This window comes from Molossus molossus, unplaced genomic scaffold, assembly GCF_014108415.1.
Source record: "Molossus molossus isolate mMolMol1 unplaced genomic scaffold, mMolMol1.p scaffold_m16_p_4, whole genome shotgun sequence".
Classification (NCBI taxonomy): domain Eukaryota; kingdom Metazoa; phylum Chordata; class Mammalia; order Chiroptera; family Molossidae; genus Molossus; species Molossus molossus.
The window spans coordinates 97,199,718-97,215,771 of NW_023425377.1; the positions used below are offsets into that span (position 1 = coordinate 97,199,718).

The 16,054-nt window shown below is 38.2% G+C and overlaps 1 protein-coding gene across 30 annotated transcripts in view; it reads left to right on the plus strand.

Moving 5' to 3' along the window:
• Nucleotides 1–16,054, plus strand: part of RAPGEF2 (Rap guanine nucleotide exchange factor 2) — a 247,229-nt gene that overhangs the window by 221,504 nt on the left and 9,671 nt on the right. For 27 of the 30 annotated variants that reach the window (XM_036239933.1, XM_036239937.1, XM_036239934.1 and 24 more), the window contains 9 exons: nt 181–427; nt 4,705–4,862; nt 5,493–5,733; nt 8,154–8,537; nt 9,924–10,135; nt 10,630–10,753; nt 11,386–11,409; nt 12,431–12,654; nt 13,661–13,867. In XM_036239933.1, the coding sequence (XP_036095826.1) occupies nt 181–427; nt 4,705–4,862; nt 5,493–5,733; nt 8,154–8,537; nt 9,924–10,135; nt 10,630–10,753; nt 11,386–11,409; nt 12,431–12,654; nt 13,661–13,867 (1,821 nt within the window). The remainder of the gene's footprint in view (nt 1–180; nt 428–4,704; nt 4,863–5,492; nt 5,734–8,153; nt 8,538–9,923; nt 10,136–10,629; nt 10,754–11,385; nt 11,410–12,430; nt 12,655–13,660; nt 13,868–16,054) is intronic. The other 3 variants (XM_036239956.1, XM_036239958.1, XM_036239965.1) reach the window with 1 other exon arrangement.

Here is a 16,054-nt window from a genome sequence, read left to right on the forward strand (position 1 = left end):
GAGCATCATTATAAAGCAGATTCTTGTTGTCATTCATTCATTGGAGTAGTGTTTTCCTACAGGATTATGGTTTCAATAGTTGAAGTCTATACTTCTCATCTGTTTCCAAGTTCTACTGTTGCCTTTGAATTGCTTGGATTTATTATAATGGGCGTTTTGTGGTGTTTGTTTCCATTTTAGTATTTAAAGAACTTCTAACAAGATTGTCAGAAGAGAAAAGAAATGGTGCCCCTCACCTTCCTAAAATTGGAGATATCAAAAAGGCCAGTCGCTACTCCATTCCAGATCTTGCTGTAGATGTAGAACAGGTGATAGGACTTGAAAAGGTCAATAAAAAAAGTAAAGCCAATACCGTTGGAGGAAGGAACAAGCTAAAGAAGATACTCGACAAGACTCGAATCAGTATCTTGCCACAGAAACCATATAAGTATGTGTCTGTGTAAATTTAATGCATTATTTTTTTGTGTTATAATAATATGCATTGGTAATGATATAGTTAATATTTGCACGTGAGTCTAAAAGTGGTTGTAAGCTTTTATGCCTGAGCCGTCTTAGAAGAAATATTGAACAGTCAAGTTTGTTTTCATCCTGTTTTTGTCACTTACTTGCCAATCCCAGTCTTCAAGTGTGGAAGAGCTTAGCACTTCCTCACTTGAACTGTTTTTTTCTCATTCAGGCTTAAAAAAAAAATAATGTTGTATTTGCTCCCATCTCTCCTATGACTGGGAGGTGTTTTTGCCACTGTTTCTTTGTTTCAGGGTATCTTCTCTACCATCAGCGTCTGCTCTTTGCCAACCAAATCATTGCTTCTTCCCATTGCTACTGTTCATCATGCCATTCTCTTTTTTCCTTGCTTTTCTGTTTACAGTTCTTTAACCACTGCCAATATGTCACCAACCAAGCACAGAGCTCCTTTTCTTCCTCCCACTGATCTCTACAGTCAGAATGTTGGGTGTATCTTGAATCTCTTCCTGGATGTTTATTCATGCCAGGAGCTCAGACTAGACAAAGTTGTTGGTGTCGCATTTTTTTCTTAGCTCTGCTTGTTTGCTTGGTTATTTCTTCATTTTAGCTTCTTCTGAGTCTAAGGATGTTTTATAAAACTCAATTACTAGCAGTCAAACAGTTTTGGATGTTAAATAACATGGGTACAACAAATTTATGTATTATATAAATGTATTATATATTCCTCAAAGTACAATGGTATAAAAAATAACTTGAAAACATGTTATCTTTCTTTGATAATTTAATGGGTCTTATAAAGGAGCAGTAGATATAGATGTTTAGGACTATATCAAGCATTTTTGTTTTTAAATTCCATTTCAGATAAAATTTTCATCCACAGATTAGAGAAATATGGTCTAGAATATACTATTGGTGGGTTGAGTGTCAAGCTTGTGTTGTCCCCATTGAATTACAATGTTTGGTGTTTTTGTATCAGCTGTGAATGACTTCTACATTAGAGTCTTAAGGATAAGCAATGAATATGATGGTTTTATTTATAGACTCGAGAGTGTATTTATATTGAGTAAGTTTCCAAAGGTTCATGGATTAGATCTGCTGGCATTACAGAAAACAGAAATCAATTTTGAAAGTGACCCTTGTAGATAAGCACATAGAGGCATGCATGTAAAGTCTAAAAGTATTAATGTTCTGTGAAACCTTCAAAACTTCACATCATTAGCACAATAACAATGAAAGAATTCAGAGTAATATTTGAACACGAATTAAATATGAACCTTTAAAAAAATCAAATGTCAGCATGATTCTGTCAGGTATAAATAGAAAAGTGACATGTAAGAACTAGTATAGGATGTTGGTGAGGTACACAGTACGAGAATACTATGTATCATTTTGTCTTGTGCTGAATTTACAACAGTGAGGAAGCACCTTGGTTTGTAGTTTTAAAAAATCTATGAGTCATGTATGTATTTTATTATGTAAAATTATTTGCTGTGATTCATATTGTAATGCAATGGAAAGGAAGAAAATAATTATTTTAAAAAGAAGGCTCAGTAAAATGTAGGATCTATATCTTGGTATGATAGACTTGATGTAATACTGGATACTACTTAAACTTTTCCCTCTTAGAAATCAGCATGTGTTTACAAAGATTTTCTTTTCTTGACAAAGGCACTAATAAACTAGTCAATTAGAGAAAACTCTGGATATGCGCCCCCCCCCCCCCCCAACATTATCAGTATTACAGAAGCTAACACACTGAATGATAGCAGACTGCCAAGGATAGAGGCCTGGTAGAGGGATGTACATAGAGGGGAAAGAAAGGGGTGAGGCCAGAGGATTGTAGGGTTCAGATCTGTTTGTCAGGTAAACAGAGAGATACTGATGAATCCAGAGAAAAGAGGGAATAAGTCAACAGACTAAAATCAACAAAGGCCAAAAACCAGTTTCAGTAACAATGAGAAAGTTGGAAAGGTTGAACCGTAAGAGGATGTGTTCAGAGACATTTCTGAATTATCTTGAATATAAAGTAGTTTCGATCCAGGAGTATCCCCGTGTCTGTGGATAACAGAGATAAAGGCGAGGGGAGAGAGTTAGTTCATGTTGGGTGTGAAAACGCTGCAGAGAAACATTTAAGAAGGCAGCTCTTCTGGGTGGGCCTACTGTGTACAGCAACTTGTGCCAGGGGCGGCCGGGCAGCTGTGCCTTTGGCCTGAGCCCACAGTACTTATCTCGGGTCATGTATGACATCTGATAGTTTTGGCTGTAAAGACTGGCTCATATGGTTGAATAATAAAACTCTATTAACAACTTGAAGGTTTGAATATTTCATAGAACATTAATACTCTTATTCTTGGTATACATGCCTCTTTTGTGCTTAATAAATGGAAATTTTATTTTGGCATGGACTTACCTATAAATTTGAAAGAACTTATACTAAAATTATCTTTCATTTTTGTTTTTAAAAGAAAGCTCTTGCCCTTGCTTCTTTACCTTATTATTAAACCATGTTTCAGATCTTGTTTCAAGAATTGTCCACAGTAACAGGCTTTTTATAAATGGAAATGAATTTGTAGCTATCCATAACAAGTAGTATTTCTCTAGGAACTTAAATGTATAAGTAGAAAATTTGAGTAGAATTAAAAGTGCATCACTGGATTTCCATTGCCTCCTCTTTGATGCTAAGAAATGTCACCATGCATCACTGCTATTTTATGCTTTGTATAATTAAAAAATAGTGTCTATGTCAGGGTTTATTTACATTTGACTCCATAGTGAACTCATTTCTCTGAAACACTGAAGAATGAAATTAGGACAGTTTGGATTTCCCCCCCTCTATTCATTTTACTCAATTCTTCAGTTCTTAAAGATCAGATTATAAAACAATTTATCATACTGATACAGAAGTCATCAGTAGAGTGAGAACTAAATGTGTTTTTTTTTAAATTATTTTTCCTTTATTGATTTGAGAGAGAGAGAAACATCAATGAGAGAGACATTGATTGGCTGCGTCCTCCATGCCTCCCACAGGGGATTTGGCCCACAGCCTGGGCATGTGACTTTACCAGGAATTTAATTAGCGACCTCTTGGTATGTGGGTCAATGCTCGACCACTGAGCCTTACTGGCTGGACTGTTTTTTTTTGTTTTGTTTTTTTTTAATGTGCTTTTTCCCCCCAATCCTCACCTGAAGATCTTTTTCTATTTATCTTCAGATAGAGTGAGAGTGAGAGAGAGAGAAACATCTTGTGAGGGACACATCGACTGGTTGCCTCCCACACAACCCCAACCAGGGCTGGGGATGAACCACAACTGAGGTACGTGCCCTTGACTGGAATCGAATCCACTACTCATTGGTCCACTGAGCCACACCAGCCAGGGCTATGCTTTTTAAAAAAGTCTGTTTCTGCCCTGGCTGGTGTTGGTTGCATTTTATCCCATGCACCAAAAGGTTCCAGGTTGGATTCCCAGTCAGGGCACATGCTGGGGTTGCGGGTTTGATCCTGGTTGGGGTGTGTGCGGGAGGCAGCCATTCGATGTTTCTCGCGCACATTGGTGTTTCTCTTTCGCTCCCTCTCCCTCTTCTTTTCTTTCTCTCTAAAACCAATAAAAACGTATTTTAAAAAATAATAATAAGTAAAAGTCTGTTTCCATCAGAAACTAGAGCTTATCTTTTCTTTAATGTATTTCTGTACTGAGAAACTACCAATATTTGTTGTGATTTGTCTTATTTATTTTATTATTATTATTATTATTATTATTGTTAATTCTCACCTGAGGATATTTTCCCATTGACTTTTAGATAGAGTGGAAGGGAGGGAGAGAAACTTTGATGTGAGAGAGACACATTGATTAGTTGCCACCTGCATGACTCTAACTGGGGTTGGGGATCAAACCTGAAACCCAGACATGTGCCCTTGACCAGAAATCAAATCCAAGACTCTTCGGTCTGAGGGATGACGCTCTAACTGCTGAGCCAAACCCATCAGAGATGATTTGTCTTATTTAAAAGGTAGGTTTCAGAGAAACATACCATACACTTAAGAAACAGCAAAACAGGTTGAGTTGGATACACTTAAGCAGTAGTTACTTTTGTAATTTTCCACCAAATTCATCAATATTTTTATGTTAACTGGATGTTTTATGAAATACGATTTATTTATGGTCTGTATCTATTATATATTGATGAGTTAAACATTCTAACTTGTTGATTATTTATTTTCTAATTTTTCTGTTTGTGTAGTGATATTGGAATTGGTCAGTCTCAGGATGACAGTATAGTGGGATTAAGGCAGACAAAGCATATCCCGACCGCACTGCCCGTCAGTGGAACCCTATCATCCAGTAACCCCGATTTATTGCAGTCACATCATCGCATTCTAGACTTCAGCACCACTCCTGGTGAGCACTGCCCAAACTTTTTTGTTATACTGCAGTAATCTCTCTCTTCTAACATAATGGCAACGCAATATGTGTCTCTCTCCGTTTGCCGTGGATTTAGCAGATGCTCAGGGTCAGGGCGTACCTTAAAACACTTGGAACCAGCTCCTTTTTATTCTTCAGACTATTTTGATATGGCCATGAGCACATTAATCTCTCTGACCTTGTTTTCTCTTTCATTACATGAAGGTAATGTATACCATGCAGGCATTACTCGGTTATATTAAGTAAATAGAGTAAAAGGCTTATTTTAGGTCAGCTTAATGGGCTTTTCAATACAATACAGATGAACTTTAAACATTTCACTTTTTGCTACTAACATGACAGTCTGTGTTCAGCTGTTGTGTACTGATGGGTTTGCATTTGTCTGTGGATCACTTATTTATCTGTAGGAAAAATGTGTTCTGCAGATTATCAGCAGGTTGACTGATTGCATCTTTGAAGACGAGCTATACATAGTAAGGGAGAGGTAACATTTTAGCATTCTATTTAATAAGGAGGTGTTTTTTTAAATTTTCAGATTACTTCACTTAATTGTATTATCATATATTAAAATACTTTCTACTTACCTATGGCTTTTCTTTCCCCCAGACTTGCCAGATCAAGTGTTAAGAGTTTTTAAGGCTGATCAGCAAAGCCGATACATCATGATCAGTAAGGACACCACGGCGAAGGAAGTGGTCATTCAGGCCATCAGGGAGTTTGCTGTGACTGCCACTCCAGATCAATATTCGCTATGTGAGGTCTCTGTCACACCTGAGGGAGTAATCAAACAAAGAAGGCTTCCAGATCAGCTTTCCAAACTTGCTGATCGAATACAACTGAGTGGAAGGTATATAACTGTATCTTTCTGGATTGTTTACCCCACCCCCCTTTCAAGCCCACATCAAAGTCTAAGAGATGAACACTTTCAAAGGGTTTTTGAAACAATTAAGTACCCTTGTGGATTAGGAAGTTTTTCCCACCCTGGCTGGTTTGGCTCAGTGGTTAGAGCATTGGCCCAGGGACCAAAGGGGTCACTGGTTTGATTCACAGTCAAGGACATGTAACTGGGTTACTGGTTTGAGGCAACCAATTGATGTGTCTCTCTCACATCGATGTTTCTCTCCCCCTGTCCCCCTGTCCCCCTTCTACTCTATCTAAAACTCAATGGAAAAATATCCTCAGGTGAGGATTAACCAAAAAAAAAAGGAAGTTTTCCCCCTTCACCAATAATCACTGTATCAAAGTAAATGCACACGGTAAAATCTGACCCTCACAAGGATGTCTGAAGGACTCGTTCAAAAGAAGGGCACGGTGACCTGAGTGTCGTTACTGTCCACGGTCTCACGCCGGCTCTGTCGGGCTCCAAGCTGGCAGAATGGTAAAGAAAGCCTGCAGGAATGTCACAGATGCTCTCTTGTTCTTGGAAATGTACATTCACAAAAACATTGTCTCATAGGATTCTTTCATTTGCTCCTGCCTACCTAACTCTTCTAGGGGCTCATTTCTTTAGGCGGAGACGTCTCAGACAGTGTCATTGGCTCATGCTGTCTGTCGTCGTATGTTGTACTGTGAAAAGCACTTCTTAACTCTGGAACCAAACTGTAGTTGCTGTAAAACTTGGTTCCCCTGCCGCATACGTGCTTATGTAACCCACGTAACTTGCAAGAAGACGTTGCACCTGATTTTGTCAGTCTCTTGAATGATATATTTCCATTGATAGATATATGTAACTGGTATTCTCAAAGCACAGATTTGTGAAAGTTCAAAAAGTAGTTAAGCTTTGACTGTCCTATAATGCCTCATTCCTTCACTGAATAAAAATTAAGTTGTTCCAAAGATCACGTTTTTGTCTATGTTAGTTGCCATATGGAGTATTTCATTTTACTTGAATTTTTCATGTTGTACATCTGAACACTGATAGGATTCTTTCAAAACTTGTTTTCTTGCAATCGCCTATACCCTTCTACTCTTCTTCACTTTTTACTTTGTTGCCAACCCTGCCACTAGCAGGTAGTGTTGTTTTAGGAGGTCGGTTTTTCTCATTATCATTTCAGTGTACATTGACATATCTGTAACCGTGCGTTCCATGAATCCCCATTGAGGTGCGGAGTCATGATTCACATTTATTATTCAAGAAAATTATAGATGGAGCCATGTCATGGGCTTCATCCATAATCAGAACTGAGAACGTTACATCAGCATGTCAGGGGCCCAAGGTGTGTGTTTTCTGTCGTGTGTGCCTTGGTGAAATATGCAGCAGGCCCGTTAGGCAGAACTCCATCTGGGCGTGTTCTGTTTCTTCCTTTATGAAATGTGACTTAGGAAAAGCATCTGTTTTTTTTAAAAAAAATCACAGGGCAGACATCTGGATTCTATTTTCAACAAGTTGCTTACACAAAGAAAGGAGCACAATCTCTGAGTTCCTGCCTCTGCAGTTGGTATGAAGTAGTCATTAATTGTTTGTAGCCTCTGTTTCCAAGTATGAAGAATAGGAATATGTGCCCCACTTACTGGTAGGTTTTTGGTGAAAATCAGATATTTAACAGTTAAAATCTGTTTTAGTTTTGTTCTACTTCTAGGATCAAATAGGAGAAATAGCTTATAGGTTTTTTGTTTTTTTTTTTGTATTTGAATAAATAAATGAACTTGGATTGATCCAATTTGAACCTGTCAGTGGCCAGAGGTTTTCTCTGGGAGAAGAGCACGATGATCTGTCTGATCTTCCTGCTTCCTCCTTATAGCCTATTTCTTTATTTAAACTTAAAATTTTTAGTTTAGCTATATTCTGTCATTTTTTCGCAGAGAAAAAGAAATTACAACTGGTGCCCGTAAAATTCCACATGATTTTTTTTTAGTTTTCATCAATGACTTCTGCATCGGTGGTTCTATGATCTGGTGGCTGAGGCGCTACATTCCCTTTTTTTGCCCCTCAACTGAGGATACATCTTTATTGATTTTCAGAGAGGGAGGGGGAGGGAGTGAAAGTCGATCGGTTGCCTCCTGTATGTGCCCCCAGCTGGGAATCAAACCCAAAACCTAGGTATATGCCCTGACCAGGAATCAAACCTGCAACCTTTTGGTGTACAGGACCATGCTCCAACCACTGAACAACCCGGCCAGAGCAGCAACAAAATTTTAATAGTCAAAAATAACTCTTCCATCTTTCGCTTCAGTGTTCTCCCAAACATTCTATAAATAAGTAGCAATATTTTTTCAAGGAATATCATGAGACTGTTGCCTAGCCTTTGAATTCTGTGTTTCTTTTAGATACTACTTGAAAAACAACATGGAAACAGAAACCCTTTGTTCAGACGAAGATGCCCAGGAGCTGCTGAGAGAGAGCCAGATTTCCTTGCTGCAGCTCAGCACCGTCGAAGTTGCCACGCAGCTCTCCATGCGGAATTTTGAACTCTTCCGCAACATTGAACCTACTGAATACATAGATGATTTATTTAAACTGAAATCAAAAACCAGCTGTGCCAACCTGAAAAAATTTGAAGAAGTCATTAACCAGGAAACATTTTGGGTAGCATCTGAAATTCTGAGAGAGACCAACCAGCTGAAGAGGATGAAGATCATTAAGCATTTCATCAAGATAGCGCTACACTGTAGGGAATGCAAGAATTTTAACTCGATGTTTGCAATCATCAGGTAAGAGAGCATATTTGTCTTAAGGTTCCATGCAGTTTGCAGGTTGAAAATATGTATCAATCTGGAAACACCATATAATTTGTATAATTGTGGTAGTTTTCATTGAATCGTACTGAACGATTGATTCTTTTCCTCTGAATCCTGATCTTTAATTTAAAATCTCATATGCTGATGTGGAACCCAGAAAATCTGTATTCACCACTTTTTTTAAAATTTTTGCTCTGTAACCTTTGGAAAATTATTTGAACGTCTCTGAACATCAGTTTATTTCTCTGTAAAATAACAATTTGCCAAAGAATTATGGAACAGATTAAATGATATACAGTAGTCCCTGTTGTCCACTGGGCATACGTTCCAAGACCCCCAGTAGATGCCTGGAACCATGGATGGTACCAAACCCTACATACACCGTTTTTTCCTGTATATACATACCGATAACAAAGTCTCAATTTATATGTTAGGCACAGTAAGACATTAACAATAACTAATAATAAAATAGAATAATTATAACAATATCCTCTAATAAAGGTTATATGAATGGCTTTGAGGAAATGAATAAGTAAAATAAGGGTTACCTAGCACATGCACTTAATTCTGCAGCATGGCGCACTGGACAAAGGGGTGATTCACGCTCCAAATCGAGCAGGAAGACATGAAATTTTATTATGCTGCTCAGAACAGTGCACAGTTTAAAACTTATGAATTGTTTATTTCTGGGATTTTTTATTGAGTGTTTTTGGACTGGAGTTAAATGCAGGTAACTGAAACCATGGAAAGCGAAGCCGTGGGTGGGGGAGGCTGCTGCAATGGGGCGTTCCGTCAGCCCGCACAATGAAGATGCCCCGTAAATGTGAGCTTTTTCCCCTTTGAGTCCTAGATTGAGGCTGGAAGAAACTGCACGCTGAAACAATTAGCTATATTGCTGTTGATGGTCATTATTAAATTAGTCATTTTTTTTCCTGTCTAGGAGTTTGATCATATTCTCATGACTTATGGCTTTTGTTATATTTTATTACTGTAAGATATTTGGCCAGTTTGTCATGCGCCAAGGACTGCTCTATGTATGGAGACAAAGCAAGGAAACAAAATTCTACCCTCAAGAGACTTTCATTTTAGTGGTTTTGCTCCGCTCCCAGTAAATGAATCAGGAGAGCATGTAAGGAAGAAGAGGAAAACAAACCCCTTGATACTCACCGTGCTTCCGTTCTCCATTCTCATTAGCTATAGTCATGACTAGTTTCTTATGAGTCTTTCTGTAAATTGTTATGTATGAATAGCATACACACAGAGGCGCTATGTATTAATAAATCAACAATGCACTGTTTTACTTCCTTCATTTCATAAGAATGAGTCATTTAACTTTATACCACTTTTCCTTTTTTCCAGTGGCCTAAACCTGGCACCAGTAGCAAGACTGCGAACTACCTGGGAAAAACTTCCCAATAAATATGAAAAGCTATTTCAAGACCTCCAAGACCTCTTTGATCCTTCCAGAAACATGGCAAAATATCGCAATGTCCTCAATAGTCAAAACCTCCAACCTCCCATAATCCCTCTATTCCCTGTTATCAAGAAGGATCTCACGTTCCTTCATGAAGGTAAATATGAAGTAGAAAATTTCTTCCTTCACTTGTGGAAGCATAGAATAAATGCCAGGGAGTAAGATATACAAACTAGTAGTTAAAAAGAGTCATAGGGATGTAAAGTACAGAATAGGGAGGATAGTCAGTAAAATTGTAATAATGATGTATGGTGCCGGGTGGGCACTAAATTTATAATTGTCTAACCACTATGCTGTGCACCTGAAACTAACATAAAATGATATTGAATGTCAAAGAACTTATATGCATATATGTGTAGTCAATCGACATGGACGCTAGGCTGGGGAAGGCAGGCAGGGGTGGGAGCAGAAAGCAGAAGGTCCATGGGGAATAAAGGGGGACATCTGTAATACTTCCAACACTTTAAAAAAAGGCAAATAAATGATAATATTGAATGTCAACTATAATTGAAAAATAAAATAATACAATTCAATTTTTTAAAAAAAGAAGAAATGCCATGTGATTCTCTTTTTCTTCTTTTCCAATGATAGGAAATGACTCAAAAGTCGATGGGCTGGTCAATTTTGAGAAGCTAAGGATGATTGCAAAAGAAATTCGTCATGTTGGCCGAATGGCTTCGGTTAACATGGACCCTGCCCTCATGTTCAGGACTCGGTGAGTGTGTCACCTCAGTGGCATGTGTGGGATTAGAGAAGGTTGAGTTTAGAGCATCCTAAGAAATGAGGAAAATGTGGATATTTATATTTGTAGCCTGGCAGAAATTCTGTTAGTTCATGCAGAGAATCTCCATTGAGCTCTAATGTGGAATAAATGTCTTATTCTGTATCGAGCACTTTTGACTGCCAGTATAAACAGTTTGTCCTTCAGACATTTTTTATTTAACATGAGCCACAATTATTTGTTCCTTATTCTTCAGAGCAATCACTTGTAGAGTTAAAACTCAGAATTGGTAGAATGAAATGAAATATGTAAACAGCCCCAAATAGTACTGTTTCAATATGTATACAACAGATTTAGCTGGCAGCGTAGTCAAAAATGATTAGTCCAATGAAGGAGAGAGCAGTAGTCCACCTCCTTTAAAAAAAATAAATTAATTAAATACATTTATCTTTTGAGCCACATAAGTATTTCTGGTCAAGTTGTGTGTGTGAGGTGATTATGCAGTTTAATGTTTGTGGGCTCCTTGTACTGCTTATTCAGAAGTCTGGTCCTTTCTTTCTGAGCTTGTGATCTCTCTGTCTCTCTTTCTACACCCATGCTTCAATCTCCATGGCTCTCACTTACAGGAAGAAGAAATGGAGGAGTCTGGGGTAAGTGGTGGAGACTTGCACACCCACACTCAGTTCTTATTCTGCTCATTGCATTGTTTCCTTACCTGCTGTATTTTCTGATGCTTTGCATTTTTGCGTTTTTTTCTTAACCCTCTTGCTCTAGCAGCATTTCAGTTGGCAAACTGATATCCAGTTTAATCTGTTGGGGCTTTTGCTTTTGAGGTCATGATCCATGAGAGCTGTGAAATGATGGGTGATTGTTCTGGGGAACTGTAGGTCAGACATACTTCTGAGCTTTCAGAGAGATTTTATTTTAATATAATTTCTGTGTTTTGAAATGGGAAAAGCCTACAGTAGGGTGAGGGGGTAAGAATGTGAGAAGGAAAAGTGCAATTTAAATTCCATTGCACAGATATTTTAGAAGTAAATCTATATACTATAAAAGCTGCCCCTAGGTGTTAAAACTAAATTTTTTACAGCTCAACTAACTACTGTTTTCATTCTATAAACCAATTCTTTTGAAAAATAATTCTTAACAATTCATGTGCTAGTTTCTATACATATATGTTTACATTTGCATGATCATCTTATTAACAGTTTGACCATATTACTTTAGAAACTCACTACATTTAACCCAATGAATAAGAAAACAACTATAAACATGTAGCTGTTTTTTAAAAATCTATGTTAAACATCTTCTTTAGGAGACGTACATTTAATGTAAATCCTGATTATACTGTATTCTTGCATGAGCTTTTATATGTAATTATATTATTATTTGCTGGCTTCTCTGAGAGAGGGCTGCCTGGAACGCTCTGTAGATGTGAAAAGTAGAATGTCCTAGTTGGAACAGAACAGGCCCCAAACACATGTATGTATGTAAGCAGGATCCTTTGTTAGCTTAAACCATTTTTTAATTCATATTCTTTTGTAACAGTTCACTTATCAGAATGCAGCATGTACCTTTAGCACATAGAGTATGTATCTGAGTCACGCACGTTTCGGAGATAAAGTAACCCTGTGCTAGAGTGCGCTGCATATCTGCCTTTTCGTCTTCCAGGTCCCTCAGCCAGGGTAGTACAAACGCAACCGTGCTAGACGTTGCTCAGACAGGTGGTCATAAAAAGCGGGTACGCCGTAGTTCCTTTCTCAATGCCAAAAAGCTTTACGAAGACGCCCAAATGGCTCGAAAAGTGAAGCAGTACCTATCCAATTTGGAGCTGGAAATGGACGAGGAGAGTCTTCAGACATTATCCCTGCAGTGTGAGCCAGCGACCAACACATGTGAGTGTTTCCTTAAAGTGGCTACAGAATCTGACTGTAGCCAGCAGGGGTGGGGTGGGGGGGTGCACAGTTTTCTCTTTATTTGTGTCTGTATCTGTACGACAGAGGCATTTTTCATTTAGGACATGGCTGGGTCTTTCATGGGCAGGTTTGAGGATACCTTCTGTAGAATACAAAGGTTACGTAGGTGACTTGAGAAAATTAAAGTTATTAGATTTACCCTGGACACTAGAAGCTCTGTGTGTCATGATGGAGGAGCTTGTCCTCGGAGGTCAGGTTGGTCTGAGTTCACATCCCTGTTCCTCATCCCAGCAAGGTTATCATAGGCAAGTTACTTGAGCTCCCTAATCCTTAGCTTCTTTATGTGTAAATTGAAGGGAGTATACATGTCATTGAGTTGCTTTTAATATTAATATATGATACATGCAGCATTTAATTGCCCTATTAAATTGGTTTGCTTTATATCTGCCGTGGAATTATATACTCAGTATAGTACTCAAAGCAGTATTGGCTGCTATTAGCTAACATAATTCTGCCCCATAGAAGAGAGAAATTGATAGTAAAGAGATTACAGTTAATACCATTTATTAAGTAAAAACAAAGCTCATATATTCCAAGGCCTTTTGGACACTGTTTTAGAAAAATAATCCTAACAATTTTCCTGTAGTAGTTTTTATGATATACTTGTGTTATTTTATATGCACACACACGACGGTTTGAATTATCCCCATTTTTCTGTTTTATTTTTAATGTGGTCTTTAATCATCTTTTGAGCTAGCTAGTTTCATAAGGCAAACATCTTCGCCCTGTCGTGCCTTTAATATTTTCCGTAACTAGGGTTCTCCCCTCGCCCCCGTTTCTGTTCCTTGTGTAGGCAGCAGGAAAACAAGAGACAGGTTTTAGTATTCTACCTGCAGAAAATGCTCGTGCAGCTCGAAAATCGTCTTGGATGTAGCTACTAACATCTTAAATTTCTTATTTTATTTTCTAACTAAACAATGATCAGTGCCTAAGAATCCTGGTGACAAAAAGCCTGTCAAAACCGAGACCTCCCCAGTGGCTCCGAGGGCAGGGTCACAACAGAAAGCACAACCCCAGCCGCAGCCCCAGCAGCCTCAGCAGCCACACAAAGTCAACCAAGGACTTCAGGTTCCTGCTGTGTCCCTTTATCCTTCTCGAAAGAAAGTGCCCGTGAAGGACCTCCCACCCTTCGGTAGGTGATGAAATTCACGTCCTCTTGCGGTGCTAGTCACTGTCCTGTTCTTCGGGTTAGGGGGAGATGCTCGTCTTGGCTAGCTTTGCCTAATATTCTTTGTCTAATACTCCCCGCTGATGATTACCTCTTAATAGAGCATTAATGCTGAGTAAGTTAAACTTTACTTTTGTCAGTGGAAGGTAGTGATTTTTTTTTTTTATCCTCACCCGAGGATATTTTTCCATTTTTTGTACAGATAGAGAGGAAGGGAGAGAGAGAGAGAAACATCGATGTGAAGGGACACATCGAGTGGCTGCCACCTGCACGACCAACCAGGGCCGGGGACAAACTGCAACCGAGGTACGCGCCCTTAGCGGGAACCGAACCCGGGTCTCTCCGGACCGCAGGCCGACGCTCTAACCGCTGAGCCAAACTGGCCAGGGCGGAAGGTAGTGATTTTATAGAGTATTTCATTTATAATGGTGCTCTTTTGTCTTCATGGGGGATAGTATGGGGAAATTATGCTTTTACTAATTTAGTTTTTAATGAGTACAGCTTTGTCTATATACATTATTTAAACTAGTTTTGCCCATACATTTTTTTTTTAACTCCGGAGTGTGAGCTTTGCTCATGGTGTCTACTCAGCAAGCTCAAAAATACCTCCAAATGGCCCAAATTATTTTCCATTAAATGTACTGATTCCTTTATGTGTGTATGAAAAGGAACAATGTTAACTAAAGGAAAACACTTTTTAACTGGTAGCAAAGAGTTTACTTAGATAAAATAGGGTTTTGGTAAGTAGGATAGTTCCTGCCCAATTACATCCTGTCTATATGAATTGGGCAAGAGTCTGATAGTAAATCCTTTGGCTCATTCCTCCTGACAGCAAGTGTCCTATTCTTCGAGTTTAGGGAAGACTGAGAAAAGAATACCTTTACTTGACGTGTCCCCTTTCGAATAAATATTTGGACTGCTGCCCCCATCACAAACAAGCCGTGTTTCATGTTTCTTTGTCCACTCTCTTATCACTATGCATATATTCCTAAATCCCCTGCATCTGATTTCTGTTTCCTTTTTTACACTGTGCGTATATAGCAGTTACCACTCTTCCTCTTACTTAAATGTAGCCTGTTAGCCTGAATGTAGGTGTGCCTGCATATAAATTCGCCCCCCCCTTTCCCAGAGAGTATCTTTCAAAACGTTTTTAGGCCTATATGAATTTATGAACTTTAGACATGAGGATGAAATAGCCATGTGTTCCTTATGGTAATTAGTTTTGCATAAATATTTAGTCACATAATAATAAAATATTAGTTTAACTAATAAATATTAGTTTAGGCTGAGCCACCCCCACTCTTAACTCATGAAATATTTTGTTCCAAATACTTTTTTCAAATAGTGTTTTTGTCACCATTATAACCACTTCTGAAGTAGAACACCGTTTTCTAAAGCATAGCCTCTTCACATGTATCTACAGTGTGTGAAAAGACAACTCTCTTTGAATCTGTGTATGATGCTGGCCTTGGACATTGTCTCAAAATCAGAGCTATTCATTTTATGGCTTTAGTGTAGCTAGTATTTTCATGCATCCTGTGTAGCATCTATACACATAGTTAAAATATTGCTTTACAGGTGATTTTTTTTTTTTTTACACAGATTGTATTAAAATAGCATCAAACACATGAGGTGAAATGAAGGATTAAATCTTTGTTAAATTTCATTGTTTCCTTTTTAATGGATTCTATTAAGAACATTAAAACTAGCATTTTACTGAGAGTCTCAGTCTCTGATACCTTCCCCAATATCTTTTTGTTGTTCGAAATAAAGTAATCGAGAGTGCCTCATAATGTTTACTTTGTAAAACATTTAAATGTAACTCCTTCATTTCTAAAAATAAAATTTTTTTTTGAAAAAAATCACCTTATAATGGCATATATAATCCTTTTTTTTCCCCTACCCTCACCCGACTTGCTCCTACAGTTGGCCCTGGATCACTCCCTTCTGACCTCCATGAACCTTCTTCTGTGGTTTCTATGACTCAGCACTTTCATAGGTCTCCTTCTCCCTTCTCTGTCATCTGTTTTTTTTGAGCCAATTTTAATGCATGGAATTCCTTAGAGCTCTTTTATTTGCTTTTCTTACTACTTTCTTTTAGCTCTTGGCTCTTGACTTTCTCCCATCATTCTGTTTCCCCTAACAACAACA